The following is a 21,526-nucleotide window of genomic DNA, read 5'->3' as shown; positions in this document are numbered from 1 at the left end:
TATGAACTAAACTGTCAGTGTCACAAGCTTTACGAGAGTTTGTCCCTATTTTTACATACAACACACTTACAAAATACAAATACAAGCGTATATATTTTATTCGTTAATATTTTGAACCAACAATCATTTTTACAAACAATATTTCAGTTTTTAAAACAAAATATATATTTTTACTTGACTTATAAGGTATTTACTGTTCAGGTTATCTAAATAATAACAAATATGGACGGAAAAACTACAAAAATGCCCAAGGTGGCTAAGGTAAATTGAACATTTTACTGTTAATGTTACAATTTTTGTACTAATCTGTTTGCAATCTTAAAATAAAATGAAAACATGTATAATATAATAATAAAATACTATTTTTTTGTGTTTTAGGTTAAAAATAAAGCTCCTGCTGAAATTCAAATCACAGCTGAACAGCTTTTACGTGAAGCTAAAGAGAGAGATTTGGAAATTTTACCCCCGCCGCCAAAACAGAAAATCTCTGATCCAGAAGAGCTAAGAGATTACCAACACCGTAAACGAAAAGCATTTGAGGATAATATTCGCAAGAACAGACTTGTATGATTGATATGATTTATGAAAATATTTAAATTTTTCTAAAATAATAAATATTAACTTATTTTTGTTTATCTCTACGCAGGTTATAGGAAATTGGCTCAAGTATGCTCAATGGGAAGAATCACAAAAACAAGTTCAGAGAGCTCGTTCAATCTATGAAAGAGCCTTGGATGTGGATCACAGAAATGTTACCCTTTGGTAATATATAGTCTCTTTATAAATATATATATTTGTACATGTATGTATATATAAATGTATCAAATAGTTGCAGTATTTTATGTTTCATATTATATTCTAATTTTTAGGCTGAAGTATACAGAAATGGAAATGCGAAATAGACAAGTAAATCATTCCCGGAATTTATGGGACAGAGCAGTGACAATACTCCCAAGAGTGTCCCAGTTTTGGTACAAATATACTTACATGGAGGAAATGTTGGAAAATGTAGCTGGAGCAAGACAAGTATGTCTCTTAATTAATGAATATGCTGATTAAAAATTATTTTATTTTATGAATAATTTTTAAATAAATATATTAACTTATTATTTCATAGGTTTTTGAGCGATGGATGGAATGGCAACCAGATGAACAAGCTTGGCAAACATACATTAATTTTGAACTGCGGTACAAAGAGCTAGACAGAGCTAGGCAGATATATGAAAGGTTTGTCATGGTACATCCTGATGTTAAACATTGGATTAAATATGCAAGGTTTGAAGAAAATCATGGTTTTATAAATAGTGCAAGAAAAATTTATGAGAGAGCTGTAGAATTCTTTGGAGATGAAGAATTAGATGAGAGACTTTTTATAGCCTTTGCAAAGTTTGAAGAGAACCAAAAAGAGCATGATAGAGCCAGAGTTATTTACAAATATGCTCTAGATCATATTCCTAAGGACAGAAACAAAGAATTGTACAAGGCTTATACAATACATGAGAAAAAATATGGTGATAGATCTGGTATTGAAGATGTTATTGTTAATAAAAGAAAATATATGTATGAACAAGAGGTAATAGAAAATCCTACTAACTATGATGCCTGGTTTGACTACATAAGGCTTGTTGAAAACGAAGGAAATGTGGATGATATAAGGGACACTTATGAGAGAGCTATTGCAAATGTTCCACCATCAAAAGATAAACAATTCTGGAGAAGATACATATACTTATGGATTAATTATGCCTTATACGAAGAACTAGAAGCTGAAGATATAGACCGTGCAAGACAAGTTTATAAAACTTGCTTAGAATTAATACCACATAAAATATTTACATTTTCTAAAATTTGGTTGATGTATGCTCAATTTGAAGTTAGATGCAAATATTTAAAGCAAGCCAGAAAAACATTAGGAATGGCACTTGGAATCTGTCCTAGAGATAAACTTTACAGGGGTTATATAGATCTAGAAATTCAACTCAGAGAATTTGATAGATGCAGAATTCTTTATCAGAAATTTCTGGAATATGGTCCAGAAAATTGTGTTACATGGATAAAATTTGCAGAACTAGAAACTTTACTTGGTGATATAGACAGAGCAAGAGCTATTTATGAGATTGCAGTGAAACAGCCAAGACTTGATATGCCTGAATTATTGTGGAAAAGTTACATTGATTTTGAAGTTTCCCAAGGTGAAACAGACAAAGCAAGACATCTTTATGAAAGACTGTTAGAGAGAACCGTTCATGTGAAAGTATGGCTCTCTTATGCTAAATTTGAGTTGAATTCAGAAAATGCTGATAATATAAACACTGATTTAGCACGTCGTGTATATGAGCGAGCAAATGACAGTCTTAGAAGTGCTGGTGAGAAGGAATCCAGAGTTCTTCTTCTAGAAGCATGGAAAGATTTTGAAACAGAAGCAGGAGATGCTGACAAAATTGAAAAAGTTTTAGCTAAAATGCCTAGAAGAGTGAAAAAGAGACAGAAGGTTGTCAGTGAGGGTGGTGTGGAAGAAGGATGGGAGGAAGTATTTGATTACATTTTCCCTGAAGATGAAATGGTCAGACCCAACTTGAAACTTCTAGCAGCTGCAAAACAATGGCGGAAAAAACAAGTGCTACCAGAAAACTCAGAACCAAATGATAACCAAGCAGAAGAAAAAGAAAACTCACCTCATACCCCCATAGAAGATAATGAGAACAACACTGAAAATTAGTCATAAATTGTGATTTTAATTGTAATAAAATTGGAATTGACTGATTTTCATTTCTCAATTTACTGTATTTTATTTTTCTGCATTTTATTTAGTAATTAAAGTTTAATAAAACAAATAATAATATTAATCAAAATATTTATTTCTTTTTCATTTTGAACTAAATCAATCAACATCTTCAGGCCGTACAGGATGTGTTAAAGGTACAACTGACTTCTTATTAATATCTCTTGAACATGCTTTTCTCATATCTGTAAAATGTAAACAACAATAGAACTAATCTATTACTAAAATGTACATAATTTATGTTCTTACTAAAATTCAATTCATAGTAAAATTATTAGTACCATATGCATCTTCATCGGGGTCTCCTGAATAATATTCCAGTACTGTTCTATAAACTATATATCCCAAGTTCTTGTACATATTTATTGCCACTTTATTGCTCACTCTCACAAATAAATCAACAAAATAAGCTTTTTTCCTGCAATAATATTTTTAAAATTAATATGTAAAAGCAATCACTAATTGTTCTTTTTTTTATATGCCTCAAATAACTGTTATTGAAGCTGAATTTGCAAATAGTACAGATAATAGTAATACAATCTATTTACAGTACTTTAATTACAATAAATTTGAATACATCAGACAACATATTTATAGGTCAAACAGCTAATAATTGGCTTCAAAGCTTATTTAATCTTACTTTTCGGACACCTCTTCTAATATATTCATCAATGTAGCTGCAATGCCTAATCGTCTATAATCTGGGCTGACAGTCAAGGCAGTTACATGACCATGCCAATTCTCCCCATGGCCTTCTGCTTTTCCCATGACTGAAAATAAGTTTTTAAACCTACCTATTATAAAGGTCATTAACCGAAATATGTATGACTGAAGTTATATTATATTAATCTAGGATCAAGTTGCAATGTTCAATTTTATAAGATAATGCAAATGTTAAATATTCCTTACTGTATCCCATTATTTCCCCACTGGGCGATTCTGCAACTAGGAAAAATTCAGGCCAGTGTGCTAAATACTGGGTATAAAAAGATAGACCATAAGTCTCTGTTAAAGGGTCAAGATTCCTAAAAAATAAATTATATCATATAAATCAACATTATTTTACCTTACCATTGCTCTTATAGTAATGAAATTATTACCGACACCTTGTTAAAATGCAACATATCTTCACATGTAAATGGCCTAATTGTCGTCATCTCGAAAGTTTCTTCAAAATCGAATTCAGGCGCTTCAATATTTTTAATAGTCTTTTTAATCTTAAATTTAATTTTTGTAACCTATTAATGTCTTGTTTAAAGTTTAAACAGAGACAATTTGTTTTTTTTTTCGTATATAACATACACAGACAAACAAAGTATATCAGATAATTACAGCAGCCAAATACATACTAAGTTCCTAAGTGCCAACACAAAAATGTACTGTAGCACAAATCCATATAAATATACAATGACAGTTATTTTATGTTATTACTCATTTTTATGTATTCATTAATTGAAGAATAAATAATTAATTAATTACTGTATTTTTATTTCAAACAATCACAAAAATTCCGAAAATTTTATCCGACAAACGGAATAAAAATGTATTATATAATTTTAATTAAAACAAAATGTATGTTATTGTGTATTAAAAATAAAATTAATAATGTCTACAACTTTAAATATTATATGAGTATTTTAAAATGGGAATAAGTCTTATGATTTTTTCAGCAAAGATCAAAAGTTCGCGCGTTACCATCGAAGCAGCTTGTGTTGTTATTGTCTTGTGAAAGCACGCCGTGTAGTGTACACTCAAAGCATCACGGTGTGTGAATAAATAGCCTCATTTGTAGATTTACACGAGGTGTCCGAGGATCACCAACAATAGACGACAAGGCTCGTATAGGCTCACATTGACTAGGGCCGTTTAACCAACTTTAGAAAGTAACATTTTTAAATTATTCAATTTAATCGTGTTTGTGGTTGGGAAGAGCTTTAAAACTTTAAAAGAAATAAATTGTTAAATTACCGATATCATGAACATTTAATTTTTTGGGATGTAAAAATATGTATGCAATTATGATAAATTAATTTTGATATTGAACTATGATCCAAGATAGTAATTTTACAGTCCTTATAAAATTTATATAAATTCGGCGCCAATTAAGCTGGTTGAGCTACCAATGATTAATGTTTGGTTTCGATACTGTCGAATAAAAGTTAGCGTTGTAAATATCAAGAATCCAAGTAACCTTGCTTTAAAGTATAGATTAATTCCATTTTCTTTTATTTTTAGTACAAAATGAACGAGTTTTGAAATCAAAATTGTGAATAAAATGGTTTGTTGCCATACAAAATATTATTGTCTACTCTCAAATAACTATTATCCTACTCGTTTTACCACATGTCGAAACGCATATTTATTACTCTTTTACAAGCTAAAAGCTCAAGTGGAGCGATCTATGGGCTTCTTGCAGTTTACCAACACGACAATGGCCGAATTGTCCGTATAAGATATTTTTTATTGGCTCATACATCTAAACCTGCCATGTCTTTGGTTTTAAAAATGGCGTATACAAGCTTTTTGTTTGCCGGTTTACGCTGTTGAATGATTAGTTTCCGAGACCCTGTGCGTGATTGAACAACACGTTAAAGTGAATATGAGAATAAAGTACATGTGTAGGTACAATAATCTACACCATGGATCCGTGAACATATTTTTTTAGCGTTATGGTGAATTAGAATGGTGCCTGTGGTTTGTCAAGCTCGCACGTCGACAGGTTACCCGTTTGAAACGTAAATATCATCTAGCGGGCGTTTTATATTTCAGATATGACAGCGTCGCAAAATAGTAGATAATGGAGAGTTCAGAAGACGATGCGGGCGCCGCGACGAACGCTTCCCGCCGTGTATCGGCGCGGGAAAAGGACGTTGGTCAGATTGAGGACGTCAATGCAACTAGTAGTTTACAGCAGGACCCATCTGAACCGAGAACATCATGTGAAACCCCCGCAATGTCGGAGGAAAATTTTGATGGGGACAGCGTTCCGTCTCCGTCGACGCAAGATGTCAACACAAGCACGGAAGCGATTTTGGATATGATAGACGAGATTGTTGATGGACCCGGAGCACCGAAGCGTTTACCCTTTTCCCTCGAAAACGACACCGACAGTAGATTTGCCGGCGGAGGAGACTCTAATATAACTGTAGATAATATAAACAGTGATGACAGTTCTTTAAAATCCCAAAATTCAGCCCCTGCCACAAGTGCCAAAATCGAAGAAGAACAAAGCTTACAATTAAATTCACCCAATGATCTGACATCGCAAAGTGAAGTTTTGGCAGATGTGAAAGTGGGTTGTATAGAATTGCCACAAACAAGTTCATCCATACTTAATAGTAATGACTTGGAAGTGTCAATAGATACTCAAAAACATGCAGTATCATGTTCAGAAGAGCTTCAGGGCAGTTCTGTTCCAAATATTCCTTCCAGCAGTATTGTACAGACTGTGCAAAGTGTAAAAGAAACTGAGAGTTCACCTTGTGAAAGGACAGTGAAGTGTGTGACATCTAGTGATATTCGAGACAATGTTATAGTGGAAAGTGCAGAATCAACGTCAAGTGACAATAGTATTAGTGAGGGAAAAGTCCCTACAGTGGAATCTTTAACGAGATCACCATTGCGACGTAGACTTGTGCGTCCCTTGCCAAACAGGCCAGACTCTACTGTATCTTCTACGGTAGACTCAAGTATTAATGTCAACACATCCGAACAGGCAAGTGATTCTATCATTAAAGATGTATCTAGCTCTTCGGATGCTGTGCCCTCTGTACATGGTAATGTTAAGCCAGAAGAGATTAGAAGTGTAAGTGAAGTTAGTATCTGCAAAGCAGAAACATCGAGCAGTCCTACTAAAAAAATTAAACTTATTAGACAAAAAATTATTCCACAAACAAGTTGCACCCTGACTGATCAAAAACTTGATGTGGAACAGACACAAGCACAAATTGATCAATGTCAATCAACTTCTACTGAGTCACTGATAATTACAGAGCCTTGTGTAAAGTCTGCAAGTGAAGACAAGACATTAGAATCTGTTATTCCTTGCAATACAATTCCTGAAACATTTTCTGAAAAATCTCCTCCACAGGAATTGGAAGTATTACCTGAAAGCACAAAAGAGACTTCTCAGAGAAGTGAAGATGCAGCTCAAGTATGTACTAGCCATACTGTTGCTTTACCTGAAAAGGATAGCTCAGAAACTGAGAAAAGATTACCACCATTAAAAATTAATCTCTCTACTACAAATACTTCAGAATCTACGGAATCAACTAGTGAAACTAAAGAAATAGAAAATCTTGTTAGTGGGGATGTTAGTGTAAATTCAGAGGAGTCAGACTTAACAAAACAAGTACCTAAATTAACAATTAAATTGAGTAACAAACATACAGAAGAAATCAAAACTCCTGTACCAAAATTAACAATAAAACCCATAAGGCCTCCAAAAGAATGTATCAGTGAACCAGATGTTAAAGATGTAGAACAAATACCTCATGTTACTAAATTAAATATTAAACCTCTTATTAAACAGCCAGAAAGAATAAATGAGATTCACCGAAAATCGAGTAGTAGTGAGATATCAGAGTCAGAGTATTCTGAAAATGATGAGAGCACAAGTACATCTGACCAAGCATCTGCTTCTGATCAAGGATCATCAGAAATAGTGCCTAAAGTAACTATTAAACTTGGTAAACCTGGCACCGAATCTGAGGGACAATTCTATACTGAGAAAAATGTACCAAAAGTCACAATAAAAACAGTACAAAATTGTGATCTTCAAGAACAATCTTCTCCAACGAAAATGAAAGTGATTTTAAGTCAACCAGAAGATACACAGCCTGATAAAATCCCAAAATTTACTATCAAAACAGTAGCTAAAAGTGAAAGCCAACCTCTTAGTCCAAAACTTATCATAAAGCCTATCATAAAACCTCCAGACGAAATAGGAACAGAAAATGCAGTTGAAAACTTCCGACCTCCTGATATACCAAAACTAAAAATATCAACAGAGACTCTTTCAAGCAGTGTCGAAGTTAAAGATGTATTTCATGTACCTAAAATAACTATTAAGCCAGTTTCTAAGTCTGAACCAGAAGTTACAACTAAAAGTAAAAAGTTGCTACCTTATGAAAACACTGAAAATTTTCCTGTAGTAACAAAATTAAATATTAAGCCTGTAATAAAACCTTCTGACAATATTACATTAGCTGAGGGCTTAGATGACAAAGTTCCTGTAGTTTCAAAATTAAATATTAAACCCATAGTGAAACCTAAAGATAGCGAAATAGATTGTAGTAAAGACGATGTACCTAAGATTACAAAATTGAATATTAAACCCTTAAAAAGCCCAGAAATAAATTCTTCTGAAGAAAAAGACTGTGATGTTTTAAAAACTGATGTAGATGAAAATAGTATACCTGTTATTACTAAACTTAATATTAAGCCTATTGTTAAGCCATTAGATGAAGATTCTCTCAAAGATATTGAAAATCAATCCTCTGAAACAGGAAACTCAAGCGATGATAATGCTGATCAAATACCTATAGTTACAAAAATTAACATTAAGCCTATATGTAAACCAAATGATATGGAAGAGTCAGGACCAAGCATAAAGAAGGAAGAAAATATACCAGTGATTACTAAATTAAACATTAAGCCTTTAATAAAACCTGATGAAAACATATCTCCTTTATCACCTAAAAAAGAAATCTCAAAAGTAACTTCTACAACAATTACTAAATTAAATATAAAACCAGTTTTAAAGCCTGAAGAAATAAAAGAAAAAGAATCATCAACATCAAACGAAATTGAAGAAACTCCTTCAAAAAATCCTCCATTAGTAATGAAAATAAATAGAAAATCTGTTGTGAATGAAAGTCAGTATACTATTGATAAAAATAATGATCATGAACATTGTAATAACATTGGTGACTCTGTTTCTATAGTATCTAAAGTAAGTTTGTCGTCAGATCACATTAATACTGAATTAAAAGAAACTGATGTAAATTGCAAGTTCTTTGAGCAGAGTACAAATGAGAGACCTTCAGGATCATCACTATTAAACGAAAACTGTATTACTTTGCTTGAAGAAAGCTTGCCTTGTACTAAAGAACAAGTTTTAACCCCTGTCTTAAGTGACAACTTATTGAAAACTGTAACTCAGCCACTTTCACCAGAAGCAAAGGCAAATATGGCAGAATTTTCTTCACATATTATGCCAACAAATTCGAAAGAATCTTCAGAGAATGAACTAACAGAGAGGAATACACATGATAATGCAATTAATTTGCAATCAGATTTAATTTCAATAACACAAAATCCCATTGAAAGAGTCAAACAAAGAAACAGTCCCATGAGGCAAAACTGTACTTTACTTAAAAAATTATTAGAAACTAGAAAAGAAAAAAGTCTGGATGGAGATATGGGGAATAAAATGAATACTGCCAAGTATTCATCATCATTATTGATGGATTCCCCTAAATCACCCTCAAAACATATAAATGTTAAAAATGATTTACTTTTAGAAAAAAATAAGTTAGAAACAGAAAATGATACAGCTGACTGCAGTCGAATAAAAGACATTAGAACGAATGATGTAAGCTGTAGTGTAGCACCTTTAAAAGTCCGTTCTATGCAGGAACTGTGTAAAGAAGCTAATGAAAATGTTACGAAACCTCTTGAAATTAATATTTCAGATAAAATTTCCCATCAAAGTCCTGACCAAGATTCTCCAAGAATAATATTAAAAATTAACAAAACTGATCAAGGAGCATCAGCAAAAATTATCACGGAAGAATCGAAAAAATCTGAACAATCTTATTCACCTGAAAATACTCATGAAATGATGAATGATGCTCATCAAAGAAAGAACTTAATAAATAGCAGAAGAAAACCTCACGCAGATACTCCAATGCCCATGGGTAAAAGATTAAGGAGCTCAAGAATATTACAGACTTCAGAAAAGTCTCCATTGGCAAAACGAAACATGGGCAAAAGACCTTCAACAACTGAAACAAGCCCACCACACAGCAAAGAATCTGAGTATTCTATGCTTGAAATAAAGAGAATAAAGCTTGGTCAATTGTTGTCTAATAAATCCTTAACAATTACACCTATAGTTGCGAAAACATCACCCGTATCACCACCTGTAAAACCTTTGGAGATAAAACAAGGCGCTAGAAATCATTCGCTCTTAAATAATGAAAATTGTGCTAAAAATGGAAGTTCTGAAATACATAACATTTTAGCAAAACAAGCAAAACAGTTACAAGCCATGCCTTTTAGTGACCTTAATCACACCGAAAACAACCAAAGTCTGAGCCCTGATTTAAAATCGAGTACTTCGACTTGTAGTCCAGATTTATTATCTGAGAGTATATCCGTTGAAAAAAGTAGACCCGAGGTTCAAATGATTTTCAATGATAACTCTGAATCTCGAGATTTTGGTATGGGTCCTGAAGAAATGGCTCGGGATCCTCTAGAAGTGGACAATATAAAATCTAATGATTTCTTACATGACATTCCTAAACCTGTTGAAATGACACCACAGCCTAAAAAGCGTGGACGTCCGCGAAAACTACCTGTTTCAGAAGGTTCGAAAACGGTCATCAACCTGCCTGTCACAGCACTCGAAGAACGACCCCAGCGATCACTTCGATTATCTAGGTAAAGTAATTTTATGAAAATCTTTGTTTATTTATTTTTTTATTATTTATTATTGAAAAAAATAACACCATCAACTTATCACTAAGCACTTAAAATTAATATCTGATGTGTGTAACATTCTAAGTTATACGTCTTTAAAGGTGTAAACAATATTAATTTTAGTTTAATTTTAAGGTAGTACAATTGTTAGTAAAAAAAATATTCTTTATCTATTAAAGGGATCGTCCGGTGATACTTGTGAAACCGAGAGGCAGAGGTCGTGGGCGAGGTCGTCGATTGGACACGGAGCCGAATTCTACACCTACAGCAGAGCCTGTTGTAGAGGCTGCAAACAAATTTTTTATCGAGCAAAAACAGGAAGAGGAAATAGATCCCACTAGCTCGCGCATTAAATTGCCACGTATGACAGAAGCGCTCGATAAAATGCCCTCCGTATGTTCTACACCCCTGACGAGTAGAAGACGAAATTCCTCGACGGAGCTGCAGCTTTTTGGCAGCTCTCCAGATTTAAAAGTTGTTTTGGAGACGACACTACCTAAAATGGAGGATCCATTTTTAAAATCGGCTGAGATGATAAGCGAAGGAAGAGGTCGCGGGAGCAGAGGTGGACGAGGCAGCCGCGGAGGAAGAGGTCGCGCGGCAGCTGCACGTAGCCCGCGCGGTCGCGGCCGAGGCCGAGGCGGCGGTAGAGGTGCAATGTACATGAAGGTAATAAATATATTTCTAATTAATTCAAAATCATATATATCTCACTTATCTAGTAGGTTCCTTTTCCTTTCTTTACTTTTTTAATAAAAATCTCCCAAAAAATAGGTTTTTTACCACCAATATTTTTGACAGGAAACTATGGGGATTTATGGAAGAGTGTGTGGTCCAGCGACTACTACTGTTCAGTTGTTTGAAGAAGAGACTTGCATGATGGATGACAACGCTACTCCCGCTAAGTATGTTGAGATAATAAACTCTTGACCTTTTTTAATTTTGTTACATTAAACTTTAAACAATAACATAATATTTTCAGGCCCTCACATTTACTTGACGAAGATTCGCAGAGTTCTGTTAAAAGTTCGACCAATGATAGTAGCAAAATAAGGAAGTCTAAATTTGCAGATTTATTTGATAGGTAAGAAAAGAAAGCATATTAAAATATTTTGTATTCCAAAATATTTCGATTCCATTTTTGTGCAACAGACATATTATCTAAGATTGTTTATAGTATACATAATAATTAACAGAGTAAAATAATTAAAGTTATGAAATTAATTTCAATCTATTAAATAATAATACTTCATAGTGATATGTCATGATGGATGGTGAACAATGTATATCAATGGTAATCAACACCAAATTCCTTAAATACCATAAGCTATTAGAGTACGTAAATTTATGAAATATATGTTAGATATATTTCATAAATTTAATTTTTGCCCACGATTTTGCTCGCGTTTTAGGGGTTGATTGGTAGATTTTAGGTATAAAGCCTATGTCCTTGAGATTTACGCTTGCTCCATACAAAATTTCATCAAATTCGGTCAGTAATTTGGCTGTGAAAGAGTAACAGACAGATTTACTTTTGCATTTATAATTTATTAATATAGATTACAAAGTAATTTTTTTGTATGTAATTTACTTTATACAAAGATATGTTCTTCATAAAATATTTACAATAATTGAATATTTATTTATTATTTCTATGTTTATATACAATACATTAAAATAATAATGTTACTTTCATTCACTATGTTGGTACAGTGATTAATAAATATTATCTAATTAGACCTAAAATCTTATTAAACTAGTCATCTCAATAAACAGTCTGTATGATCGTTCAATATTACATCCTTATTAAAATTTTATACAGTAATTATGTAGCATTTTAAAACATTTTCTTTGAATGGATATTTTCATTTATTCAGTAAAAAAACTGTTCTGGAAATGCAAAAATATGTTTTAAACACCAAAAATTACATATGTGTAGTGTCAATATATTATCAGCCAGGTTTGGTTGCAAACACATAATGATGTTCTATTTATAGTAGATGGTACTTTACATAAATATCTATTAAAAGTATCACGAGGATTAATTTCTTTGCACCCGTGTAAAGGTTTATATAGAAATTATTAGGTTATCCAACAGTTTATTTCATAAAATATTATTTTACTCATATATTAAAGCCAAAATAGTATTTTTGTATTAAATTAATTTATTGTATAAAAACTAAAAAGTAATTCAAGTAAAATTAGTTGAATTATGATAAAAGATATTTATTACTAAAAGAGATTTTTTTTACAGTAATAAAGTATGGACGGCTGCCGATGTTAAAGAATACACATGGCCACCGCCTGAAAAGTCGGAAGGAGAACCTCAGGTAAAACTTTTAGAAAGTAATTACTAAACAAATATGGTAATGTAAATACGATGATTTAATAAATAAATCTATACAGTTTACAAAACCACATTATTATATATAAATATTTCTATATTCTTAGGTTATGATGATACAAGAGCAAGTTGCGATGTTCCTGAGTGTGAAGAGTTTTAAGAGACGATATCCAGAATTGAAAAGACGGACTATTACCGGAGAAGAGAGGGACTATGTGCTTAGCAAAGGACTAGTCACGGAAGCCCTCTGTGATCTTGGTAAGTAAAATTTTTAATGAATGTAAGGTACTAAGAAGGGATTGGCTGAATTATATAAATCTATATTTATTTTACATGATATTTTTTGTCTCTATATGGTTTCACATAATACTTGTTGTGATTTTTTACCCTAGGTATAACGGCAGTAGATGCCAGTGAAGTATTAGATATAATGCTTTCTGATTACCCGCACAAATATGAGGAATTCAGATGTCATCAACGCGAGAAGCAGCTCGCTGAACCGGCAGAAGACACGATTGATGAAACAAAGGCTGAAATTAAAATTGAAAAGACAGAAATGAAGGAACAAAAAATCATCGATCAAAAACCGGAACTGCCGAAAATTGATCCCGAGAAAACTAGACAGGTACAGTTAGCGGAATAAATTAATACATATTTGCGTCTTCGAAGTTTGGGTACGATTCAGTTCAAAACACGGTTTTAAGGTATCCGAGGGGTAGAGTTGTAGTAGCAAGAGTAGCTTTCTGTATTGTTCGCGCTTCAGGTCTACTATCTATAAAATACAATTATAAAATAGGTACATTTACAGTAACAAGTAAATTTTTTGCAATTACTGGTACTTAATAAGCATAGTCAATAATTTGAAAAATAATAGCTGATAAATATAATAACAGGTCTAGTCTACTGTATGTACGTAAAGATATAAAACGTACTGTATGATTTTATCTGTGGTTACAGCTGAAATAGTATATTTCAGATATTTATAACCACTTAATTTGACACTGTAGATTATCAATTTTTAAAAGAAATTTAGCTATGTTAATTAACAAAATGAAGTGTTAACAGTGGTCTGACCGTGTTTTCGAATTGTTTTTCACCGGCCTGCAACGACACTGGCCAGAGAAGTCACGAAGTGCGTTCTCATCTCGCAGGACATGGCGGCGGCGGCCATCGCGTCGGCGAGCGAGTGGAACGCGCGCATGAACGCGCTGAGGCGGCCCGCCTGCGCCGACCTGCAGTCGCTGACGGTGCAGCGCCGCCGCCCGCCGCCCGCGCCGCCCGCGCTGCGCGTGCGCCCGCCGCACGGGTTCTACCCGCACGCGCTGCTGCCCGGCCAGTACCAGCACTGCTACCGCGTCTACGCGCCGCAGGACCTCAGGTGGGACGAAACTTCCTAAATATATTATTCTAGCGGCAAGATACGATGGCCGTTTAGACACATTAAAAAAGTGATGTGAAATGTAAATTTATTATCGATATAATACATTAAAATCTTTGTTTTTATGCAAGTAATTTAATTCAAGTTTTTGTTGCAAGTAGTATCTGACTAAAAAGGTTTAAAAAAATATATAAAAAAAAAGAAACCAAAAACACTAGTGGCTATATTTAATCGGAGTCGTCCATATCCATATCATCCAATCGGAGTCACATTAATTATAAGTTCATTTTCTAAAATATTATCTATTTTCACATTTATTTCATGACCGGAAATCCTCTTTCGTCTTTCCCATGTAATGATGTAGGTACGTTCTGTTGCCTGTTCTGAATACTAATATTATTTCTATTATCATTTTCTACAATAAACATATATAAATAAAATAAAATAAATAATTTATAAAATAGATAAAATATTTACTGTCAACACAAATATAACACCGACTACGAGGTCGAGTGTGACGTACACGTTTACGCAAAAAAAAAAAAGTTATCTTAGCGGTACCCTAATATTTGTAGTTTAGAAATCACATTCGATAAATTTTATGACTGACTGCACGTCACTATTGACAATAAAGAACAACAATTTGCTCCTTTGATGTAACTATTTATTAAATACGAAACTTCATGAGCGGGCAAACGTCAAAACGGCCATCATAGCGTCCCGCTACTATAATCTAATTTAACTACGAATACGTGACACAGGGTTGTCTAAGGTGATCAATATTTTTTAGATATTTTTAATTTATATCGGATTAACGATTATTTTGCTAATTGGGGTCCAGATTATTTGACTTCTGTTCTGCTTCATATACGACACGGTAGACGCGATGACACCGATCCGATATCCGTTTCCAGATATTTCCCGCTGAACACGGCGTTGGCAGCCCCGCCCGCGCCCGCCTCCCCGCCGGAGTCCAGCTCGGAGTCCGACGCGGAGTGGGGCTCGCGCTGCTCCTCGTCGGAGTCGGACCACGACTTGCTGAGGAGCGCCAAGGTGAGGCGCATGACTTATTACGAGACAATCTATGGCTTGTATATTGCAATGTAGTTCAGTGGAGGTGACAGTGATCCTTCTCAACGTGGGATGTCTTAATAGCCAATCAAGGGACTTATTATTAAGCTCATCTATAAATACCGTCACGTATTTGAGAGTCTCAGCCATTCTTATAGTGCCGACAATCAATACATCAGCATTCCCGAACGAGAAAGGGAGTCAAGTATATAGATGGCTGTTAAAGTCATCAAGAACAAGCGAAGTATGGTGGTGATGATCGAATCAGAGTTATTTTATTCAGTAGTTAGTATAAGATTTAAAATTTAATTTTATACACACACAAAACATTATAATGTCGTGATGTGTCAATCATCCTCGACTTCATACGGGTAAAATAAGGATGAATCACGGGATGGTAAGTGTTCATCTCCGTCCGGAACAACAATACCAAGTTTTTTTGCTAGCGGCAAGAGTATATCATGAATGGGTAGTACCTACCCAGACGGGTTAGTGCGAAGTCCTATCACGAAGATACGTATTTTATTCCGAGATGTTTTTTACTACAAATGAGTAAAAAAAATCATTAGACAATCTATTCGCCCGTACTATGTTAAATCGTATAATACGCCCCGCGTATTTAAATATATCGCAATACTTCTAAAACTACTGGTTAAAATTAATAAGTTCTAGCTATTGAGCTTAATTTTTGCCTCTTTTATTGACACAGAAATATTTTCTATGAATTATCTTTAAAAGTCTGAGAAAGATAAATCAAATAACAAACAAAACTTATTCCATTATGCTTTTAGTGTGATAAATATATGATAATGACGACGAAATTATCTAGAGTTATGTTTTTATTACAAAGTAAGTTGTTAATGTTTTTTTGCAGCGAAAAAAATTGACAAAAACCAAAAGAAGCAGCCAAGCGGAGGCTTCGACGGCGGCCATCAAGGACGAGGAAGTGGACACGTGCCGCGTGTGCAAGTTGCGGCTCGAGGCCAACCGCAAGTACACGCACGAGCGCTTCCTCGTCTGCGCCAACTGCAACGCTAAGCGTGAGTATGGCTGAATACTTGCACAATATGTTTTTTTCCCAATTTATTGCTTGTTTGCTTTTTAAACTTGCTAAATTTTTATTCCATTAACAAGATTGAATAGTGACTAATTAATTTACTGTATTTTTTGTGTAATCACTATTGTAATATAATTATGATCAATATGATGATTGTTGTTATCACCTTCATAATCTCAAATGATTATTGATTGAATTAATGTGACTTTCAGAGAATATATCAATCTAAAGGTTTTACATATATTTAAAGTCAAAGATATACTGTAAGGATCAGTTAATTTAGGTGTGTTAATAAGGTGCTCAAAAAAAAGATTTCTATGTTTAGTTTTATCGCTTGGGAGTTCCCCTAGTTTATATCGAAGTAAGACCAGCCAGTCGATGTTCTTCCAGTGCACCCGTCGTGCGTGGATCTGAGCGCGGACACGATCCGCAAGTGTCGCGAGTACGCGTGGCAGTGCGCCGAGTGCAAGACGTGCTGCTCCTGCGCACGACCCGCCGACGACGACAAGATGCTGTTCTGCGACCTCTGCGACCGCGGCTTCCACATCTACTGCGTGGGGCTGCAAGCCGTGCCCACAGGTGAGCTCCTCGCCGGCGACGCTCGGCCTCCCGCCCCGAAGCCACTAACGTTCGCGTTCCGCAGGTCGCTGGCACTGCGTGGAGTGCGCCGTGTGCAAGTCGTGCGGCGCGCGCGAGCCGGGCGGGCCGGACGCGGAGTGGCACCACCAGACCCGGCGCGGCCCCGGCGGTCACAAGCTCTACTCGCACTCGCTGTGCACGCCCTGCGCCAGGTCTCTATCGCTCGCAGCGAACCCGACGCACGACCGGCTCTAACTGTGACCACGTAGTTTGACTGACTGATGACGCAATACTATTTAAATGTTATTTTTATTTATGCCTAGAAACTAATTTTAAATGTCGAAATCGAATTAAAAATTTTCACAATTTTAAATAAATATTACTATTACATTTAATACGTACGACCGTCAAATTACACAGTTAGAGCTGAATGTGTGTATTAAGTAGTTTTATAGAAAACCAATAAAATATATTTCATACGACGTTATGTACGACGTCAAGTTTTGTCTACTCTCAGTCTCTTAGATAAGACAAAGTTGTGTCTTAATTTTCATGTCTTTTCTAATAAAACGTAGCCTCGTATGAAATGATGTCCCCCCAAAAAATTATATCATATATTAACTGGCAAAAATAATGCACAATTTAAAGTATTAAAGATATTTTTTTATTTTACTTCGAGTGAAATAAAAGTTAATTAACTACAAACATTTTTGCTATTTAAAATATGACTTAAAAATATTTAGGTGAAAATTTAAAAAACCAAGGAGTCTGATAAAGAGATTCGACTCCCGAATATCCTTGTTAAAAATTTTCCCTTTTAATGTATTTGTGTTATCTTACATTCCGAATTCTATAAAGTACACCAATGTGTTTTACCTCATAAAAAATGGTGGATTAATTGACATAAATGGTTTTAGGTTTAAAATTACATAGAAAAATAGGTATTTATAGTACAGAATCTGAAATGTTTTGAATAAAGAAAGTGCCATATTTTTGTGATAAATTATGAGGAAGTAATATGTCAGTAATAATACAGAAGTTGTTTGACTTTTATCCATAATTATGAGTTATGATTCTGTTTTTTTATCAAAACGTCAGTAAGATACACCAAGCACAAATATGTATAAAAATAATTGTATACAAAATGAAGTTCCCTAATATAATGTTTCTCTGAGACTTGAGAATAACCATACTTAAGTTATTCGATATTGTTTTTCAAGTAAAATCAAGAGGGGCAACAACAAAACGTGAACCCATAGTTGCATAAACATCGAAGGACGCAGACGAAAAGTACAAAGATTTTTTACAAAGTTTCGATGATTTATGTGTAATTTGTTAACTGGTCTTGGTAGACATTGTGTATTCACGTCATTTCATGCGTGTTCAATGTTGACTAACACAAGCTCTCCCATTCCTGTCTCACTCTGTCGATACCCGCTTTGTCTCTGGTATATTGTAGCATTTTTGACCCCGCATAATGTTCTTTAATGACTCCAAGCAGCGTTCTTACTCAGCACATATCCCCCACCACTCAATTCTTCTAAATAATAAAACTTAGATTTGGATTTATGAAATTTGATGGTATTTCATGTTTTAGTACCTATATAATAAAAAGGTCATCTGCTCAATGCTGATGTTCATGTTCACAAATAAGATGGTTGACTATTGCTTAGAAGAATTTGGTAATAGTAATAAGTTGCATGCTCCACATCTCTTCATATAAGTTATTTCAATAATTACTTAAGTAACGAAGGTTGTTTGTTCTTTTTTCATATTCAGTAAATTAGGCACTATTTCATTGTGCTTAAATTTTAAATTATTATTATTGAACAAACAATCTTTGTATGACAATAAAGTAGAGTCACATAATGTTCTTTGATAAAAAAACAGTTATATTGTGATTATAATTACAATATTTAATAATGTGTCAGCTTAAAACCTACTTCATTGTCTTATTTTCATTTTTATAATTATTGGTAATTTAATTCAATCTTTTAATCTAATTGATGCAACAATTATTTTCATTGATTATATTAATTTTTTAGTACAGTAGTTTTTTATAATGTTGCCTCAATTAATATTTCCATCATTAGGCAATGGATGTCGACATCTCATCAGCCGTTGTAATACCAACTAACTTCATTCCATATTTTTTTTAACTAACACGGGCGTAATATTCTCGATGTCATTATTGAAGCAATCACTAACTGAAATGACTTTGTTACTTGTTTTTCTGGCTCTTGACACAGATGAAAAATATTCGAATTATATATTTTTTTAATTTTGTCGAAAAATAATTTGATTTTATTAGAAGTTTGTGGATTTATATTAACTATTATTGTATATTTTTTTGTAAGTAAAATAATTAACTGTTTTATGATAGATCGGTTTAGAACGTGTGTGTGTTTCAAAGTCTACGGGTCCCAGTATCTTCTTTTTGTAACACGGGCTACTCTATTTGTTATCTTTTGATTAATTTTCCTCCTGCTATTAAAACGTTTACACTTTACCCTCACAAAAGTAACACATATATAAATAAAACGAATAATAAAACGAGCCATCGGATGAGAAGTAACAAAGTGGAGGCGGCGAGGTCTCGACTGATACTAATGGCGTGTTTCTGTGTTCCGGTGCTTGTGCGCGTACGGTCCGTATGTGTGTGTGCGTACGTAGGGCGTATCGCATCGGTCGCTACTGCCCGCTGTGCGATCGCTCCTTCATCGGGCCAAAGGGGACCATGCAGCTCGTCATTTGTAAGCTCTGCGATAGGCAACTGCATCAAGGTACGTCACCGCCGTAGCGCGCCAGCTGACCCCCCTCCCCACCACCCGACCCTCCCGCAACCCGCCGGACGTACTGCGACGAGCGACGCTTAATGCGCGAGTCGCATCATGTCCAGGGTTAAGCTTGTTCTCTTTCGACAAACACGAGGATACAGCTAAATATCCGTTAGAGAGTTTACGACTGTATCCTCATGTTTACGCTTTACGCTTCCATTTTTAATGCATCGATACGCATGGTTACATTAATTCATTTTATACATAAGATTTTTATGTACGTTTATATTCTACGCTTTTACCATATATTCGCTTTTTAACTCTCGATGTCAATACTTCATTGTAAATTTCGCCGACCACAGTCTGTATCCGATGAAGTTTCATACACTTTAAAGGTCACAATATAGGAAGCTTAAGTCTCGTGTTAGATGTGTTTAGAAAGACAATATAGAGGAAAGCATGACATGTAAACATGTAAGACGATTACGAGCGGAGCGATTACGAGCTCGTCCGGCGCCGACGCCGCGAGACGAGCGGAGTGTGAGCGAGTGGCGTGTCCGCAGAGTGCGTTAGGGCGACGGGCAGCGCGCTGCACGTGCTGGACTACACGTGCGGCGAGTGCCGGCGCGGCGGCATCACGTCGCGCGCCGCCGCCGTGCGCCTGGCGCCGCGCACCATCGCCACGCTGTTCATGGCCAAGCGCCGCTTCAACAAGTACGCGCACCGCCAGTACCTGCAGAGCCGTCTGCGCCCCGACGACGGCGCCCCCTAATATATGTATAGCGTAGGTACTTCGTTACGTCTAACTCTCGTTCGCTTCGGTAATATGACTTTGAATCGTAGGCTATGTATACGTGGCGACGTATGAACTGTACAGTAATTTAATACTAACTTCACTATATGGGTAGCTGGGCAATCATACTATTTTAATATTAATATTTTTTTTAATGTTAGCGAGACAGATCATGTATGCGTCCCCGTGTTATTTATGTCGAAGGAGAATAGGGTACGAGAGATCGAGTAATGTGCTGTTGTTTTGTTATGGAAATGATTTCATCGATTCTGACATTATTGTTTATATGTGTGTGGTTTATATAAAGGAAAGTATCTTAATTAGAATGTTTTCTCTGCAAATAATTTCTCGAAAACTGGAAAATAAACTGTATATTATAAAAATCTGCCTTTTAATGCATTTGTAATGCAAATTCTTTGTTTAGTGATTGGCAAAAGATAGCAAATCATTTCAAAAATGATCTAAAAAAAGAAGACAGTGCGCATTTTCTTTTTGATTTTAGGTTAATTTTAGGGTATTGTTAATTTTGCTTAATAAGGTATTTATTTTAGTTATTACTTTTATATGGATACAACTGTATACAACTTATACCCGATAATCATTATTCATATATATATATATATATATATATAATTATATGTATTATATACTATAATCGAGCATAAACGAAAAATATGAGAATATTCACTTGAGGATGACTGTGATGTCCAAAATGAATTTATTTACTTATAAATAAAAATTTACAGAATTTATCCGATTACCGACACATAATGATTAATTTTTACTGTTAAAATACATTGTTGATTAAAAACTATATTACTAGATCGTTAGGTTTTTTTAGTTTAATTATACGAGTGAAATCCAGCAGCTCTTCTTCCAAGTGACAATTTATTTCGCTTAAGACAAAATGCTAGTTGAATAACAGAAGCAAGTTATTCCGGTTCTGAAATAAGATTTTAATAATAAAATTATGTTACGAAACTTTAAATTGTAAGTCTTTATATAAATAAATCCTAATGATAATCTCTTCTTTTTCAGTCC

At 34.5% G+C, this 21,526-nt stretch overlaps 3 protein-coding genes across 8 annotated transcripts; 2 read left to right on the top strand and 1 right to left on the bottom strand.

Annotated features, from left to right (window-relative positions):
* The first annotated feature begins 18 nt into the window (after window positions 1-18).
* LOC125068624 (protein crooked neck) lies at window positions 19-2,815 on the top strand. The gene is made up of 5 exons (XM_047677863.1): window positions 19-261; window positions 379-564; window positions 647-762; window positions 870-1,026; window positions 1,118-2,815. The coding sequence occupies exons 1-5, from the start codon at window positions 223-225 to the stop codon at window positions 2,717-2,719; spliced, it is 2,100 nt and encodes a 699-aa protein (XP_047533819.1). The 5' UTR covers window positions 19-222; the 3' UTR covers window positions 2,720-2,815.
* Window positions 2,816-2,837: 22 nt separating this feature from the next.
* Window positions 2,838-4,068, bottom strand: LOC125068625 (N-alpha-acetyltransferase 20). Of its 3 annotated transcripts, none has more exons than XM_047677865.1 (5): window positions 3,889-4,068; window positions 3,692-3,758; window positions 3,423-3,552; window positions 3,064-3,200; window positions 2,838-2,967 (listed from the first exon to the last, which is right to left on the bottom strand). In XM_047677865.1, exons 1-5 carry the CDS (start codon window positions 3,937-3,939, stop codon window positions 2,882-2,884), a joined length of 471 nt encoding a protein of 156 aa, XP_047533821.1. In that variant the 5' UTR covers window positions 3,940-4,068; the 3' UTR covers window positions 2,838-2,881. The 3 variants fall into 3 exon arrangements, with proteins under 3 accessions (XP_047533821.1, XP_047533820.1, XP_047533822.1); XM_047677864.1 differs by having other exon boundaries at window positions 3,692-3,807; window positions 3,887-4,066; XM_047677866.1 differs by having other exon boundaries at window positions 3,854-4,045.
* Window positions 4,069-5,133: 1,065 nt separating this feature from the next.
* LOC125068622 lies at window positions 5,134-21,110 on the top strand. 4 transcript variants are annotated; one of them, XM_047677858.1, is made up of 14 exons: window positions 5,134-10,447; window positions 10,666-11,155; window positions 11,288-11,391; window positions 11,469-11,570; window positions 12,741-12,816; window positions 12,938-13,088; window positions 13,223-13,455; window positions 13,982-14,208; window positions 15,123-15,261; window positions 16,154-16,319; window positions 16,727-16,915; window positions 16,980-17,127; window positions 19,589-19,698; window positions 20,256-21,110. In XM_047677858.1, exons 1-14 carry the CDS (start codon window positions 5,580-5,582, stop codon window positions 20,462-20,464), a joined length of 7,212 nt encoding a protein of 2,403 aa, XP_047533814.1. In that variant the 5' UTR covers window positions 5,134-5,579; the 3' UTR covers window positions 20,465-21,110. The 4 variants fall into 4 exon arrangements, with proteins under 4 accessions (XP_047533814.1, XP_047533817.1, XP_047533816.1 ...); XM_047677861.1 differs by lacking the exon at window positions 19,589-19,698 and having other exon boundaries at window positions 20,256-20,398; XM_047677860.1 differs by lacking the exons at window positions 19,589-19,698; window positions 20,256-21,110 and adding an exon at window positions 18,375-19,579.
* The last annotated feature ends 416 nt before the right edge of the window (window positions 21,111-21,526 follow it).

Source organism: Vanessa atalanta, chromosome 14 (assembly GCF_905147765.1).
Source record: "Vanessa atalanta chromosome 14, ilVanAtal1.2, whole genome shotgun sequence".
Classification (NCBI taxonomy): domain Eukaryota; kingdom Metazoa; phylum Arthropoda; class Insecta; order Lepidoptera; family Nymphalidae; genus Vanessa; species Vanessa atalanta.
Note: the sequence above shows the minus strand (reverse complement) of the source record. Positions and strands in the feature narration are given on the sequence as shown.

What these genes read in the sequence shown, in the direction of transcription:
- LOC125068624 (XM_047677863.1), top strand. Translation starts at nt 223, where the DNA reads ATGGACGGAAAAACTACAAAAATGCCCAAGGTGGCTAAG. An exon ending in ATATTCGCAAGAACAGACTT is followed by an intron (nt 565 to 646) that starts GTATGATTGATA and finishes ATCTCTACGCAG; the next exon opens with GTTATAGGAAATTGGCTCAA. An exon ending in CACAGAAATGTTACCCTTTG is followed by an intron (nt 763 to 869) that starts GTAATATATAGT and finishes TCTAATTTTTAG; the next exon opens with GCTGAAGTATACAGAAATGG.
- LOC125068625 (XM_047677864.1), bottom strand. Translation starts at nt 3,939, where the DNA reads ATGACGACAATTAGGCCATTTACATGTGAAGATATGTTGCATTTTAAC. An exon ending in ATGTTGCATTTTAACAAGGT is followed by an intron (nt 3,808 to 3,886) that starts GTCGGTAATAAT and finishes TTTATTTTTTAG; the next exon opens with GAATCTTGACCCTTTAACAG. An exon ending in TGGGGAAATAATGGGATACA is followed by an intron (nt 3,553 to 3,691) that starts GTAAGGAATATT and finishes ACTTATTTTCAG; the next exon opens with TCATGGGAAAAGCAGAAGGC.
- LOC125068622 (XM_047677858.1), top strand. Translation starts at nt 5,580, where the DNA reads ATGGAGAGTTCAGAAGACGATGCGGGCGCCGCGACGAACGCTTCCCGC. An exon ending in GACAACGCTACTCCCGCTAA is followed by an intron (nt 11,392 to 11,468) that starts GTATGTTGAGAT and finishes TAATATTTTCAG; the next exon opens with GCCCTCACATTTACTTGACG. An exon ending in CGATAGGCAACTGCATCAAG is followed by an intron (nt 19,699 to 20,255) that starts GTACGTCACCGC and finishes GCGTGTCCGCAG; the next exon opens with AGTGCGTTAGGGCGACGGGC.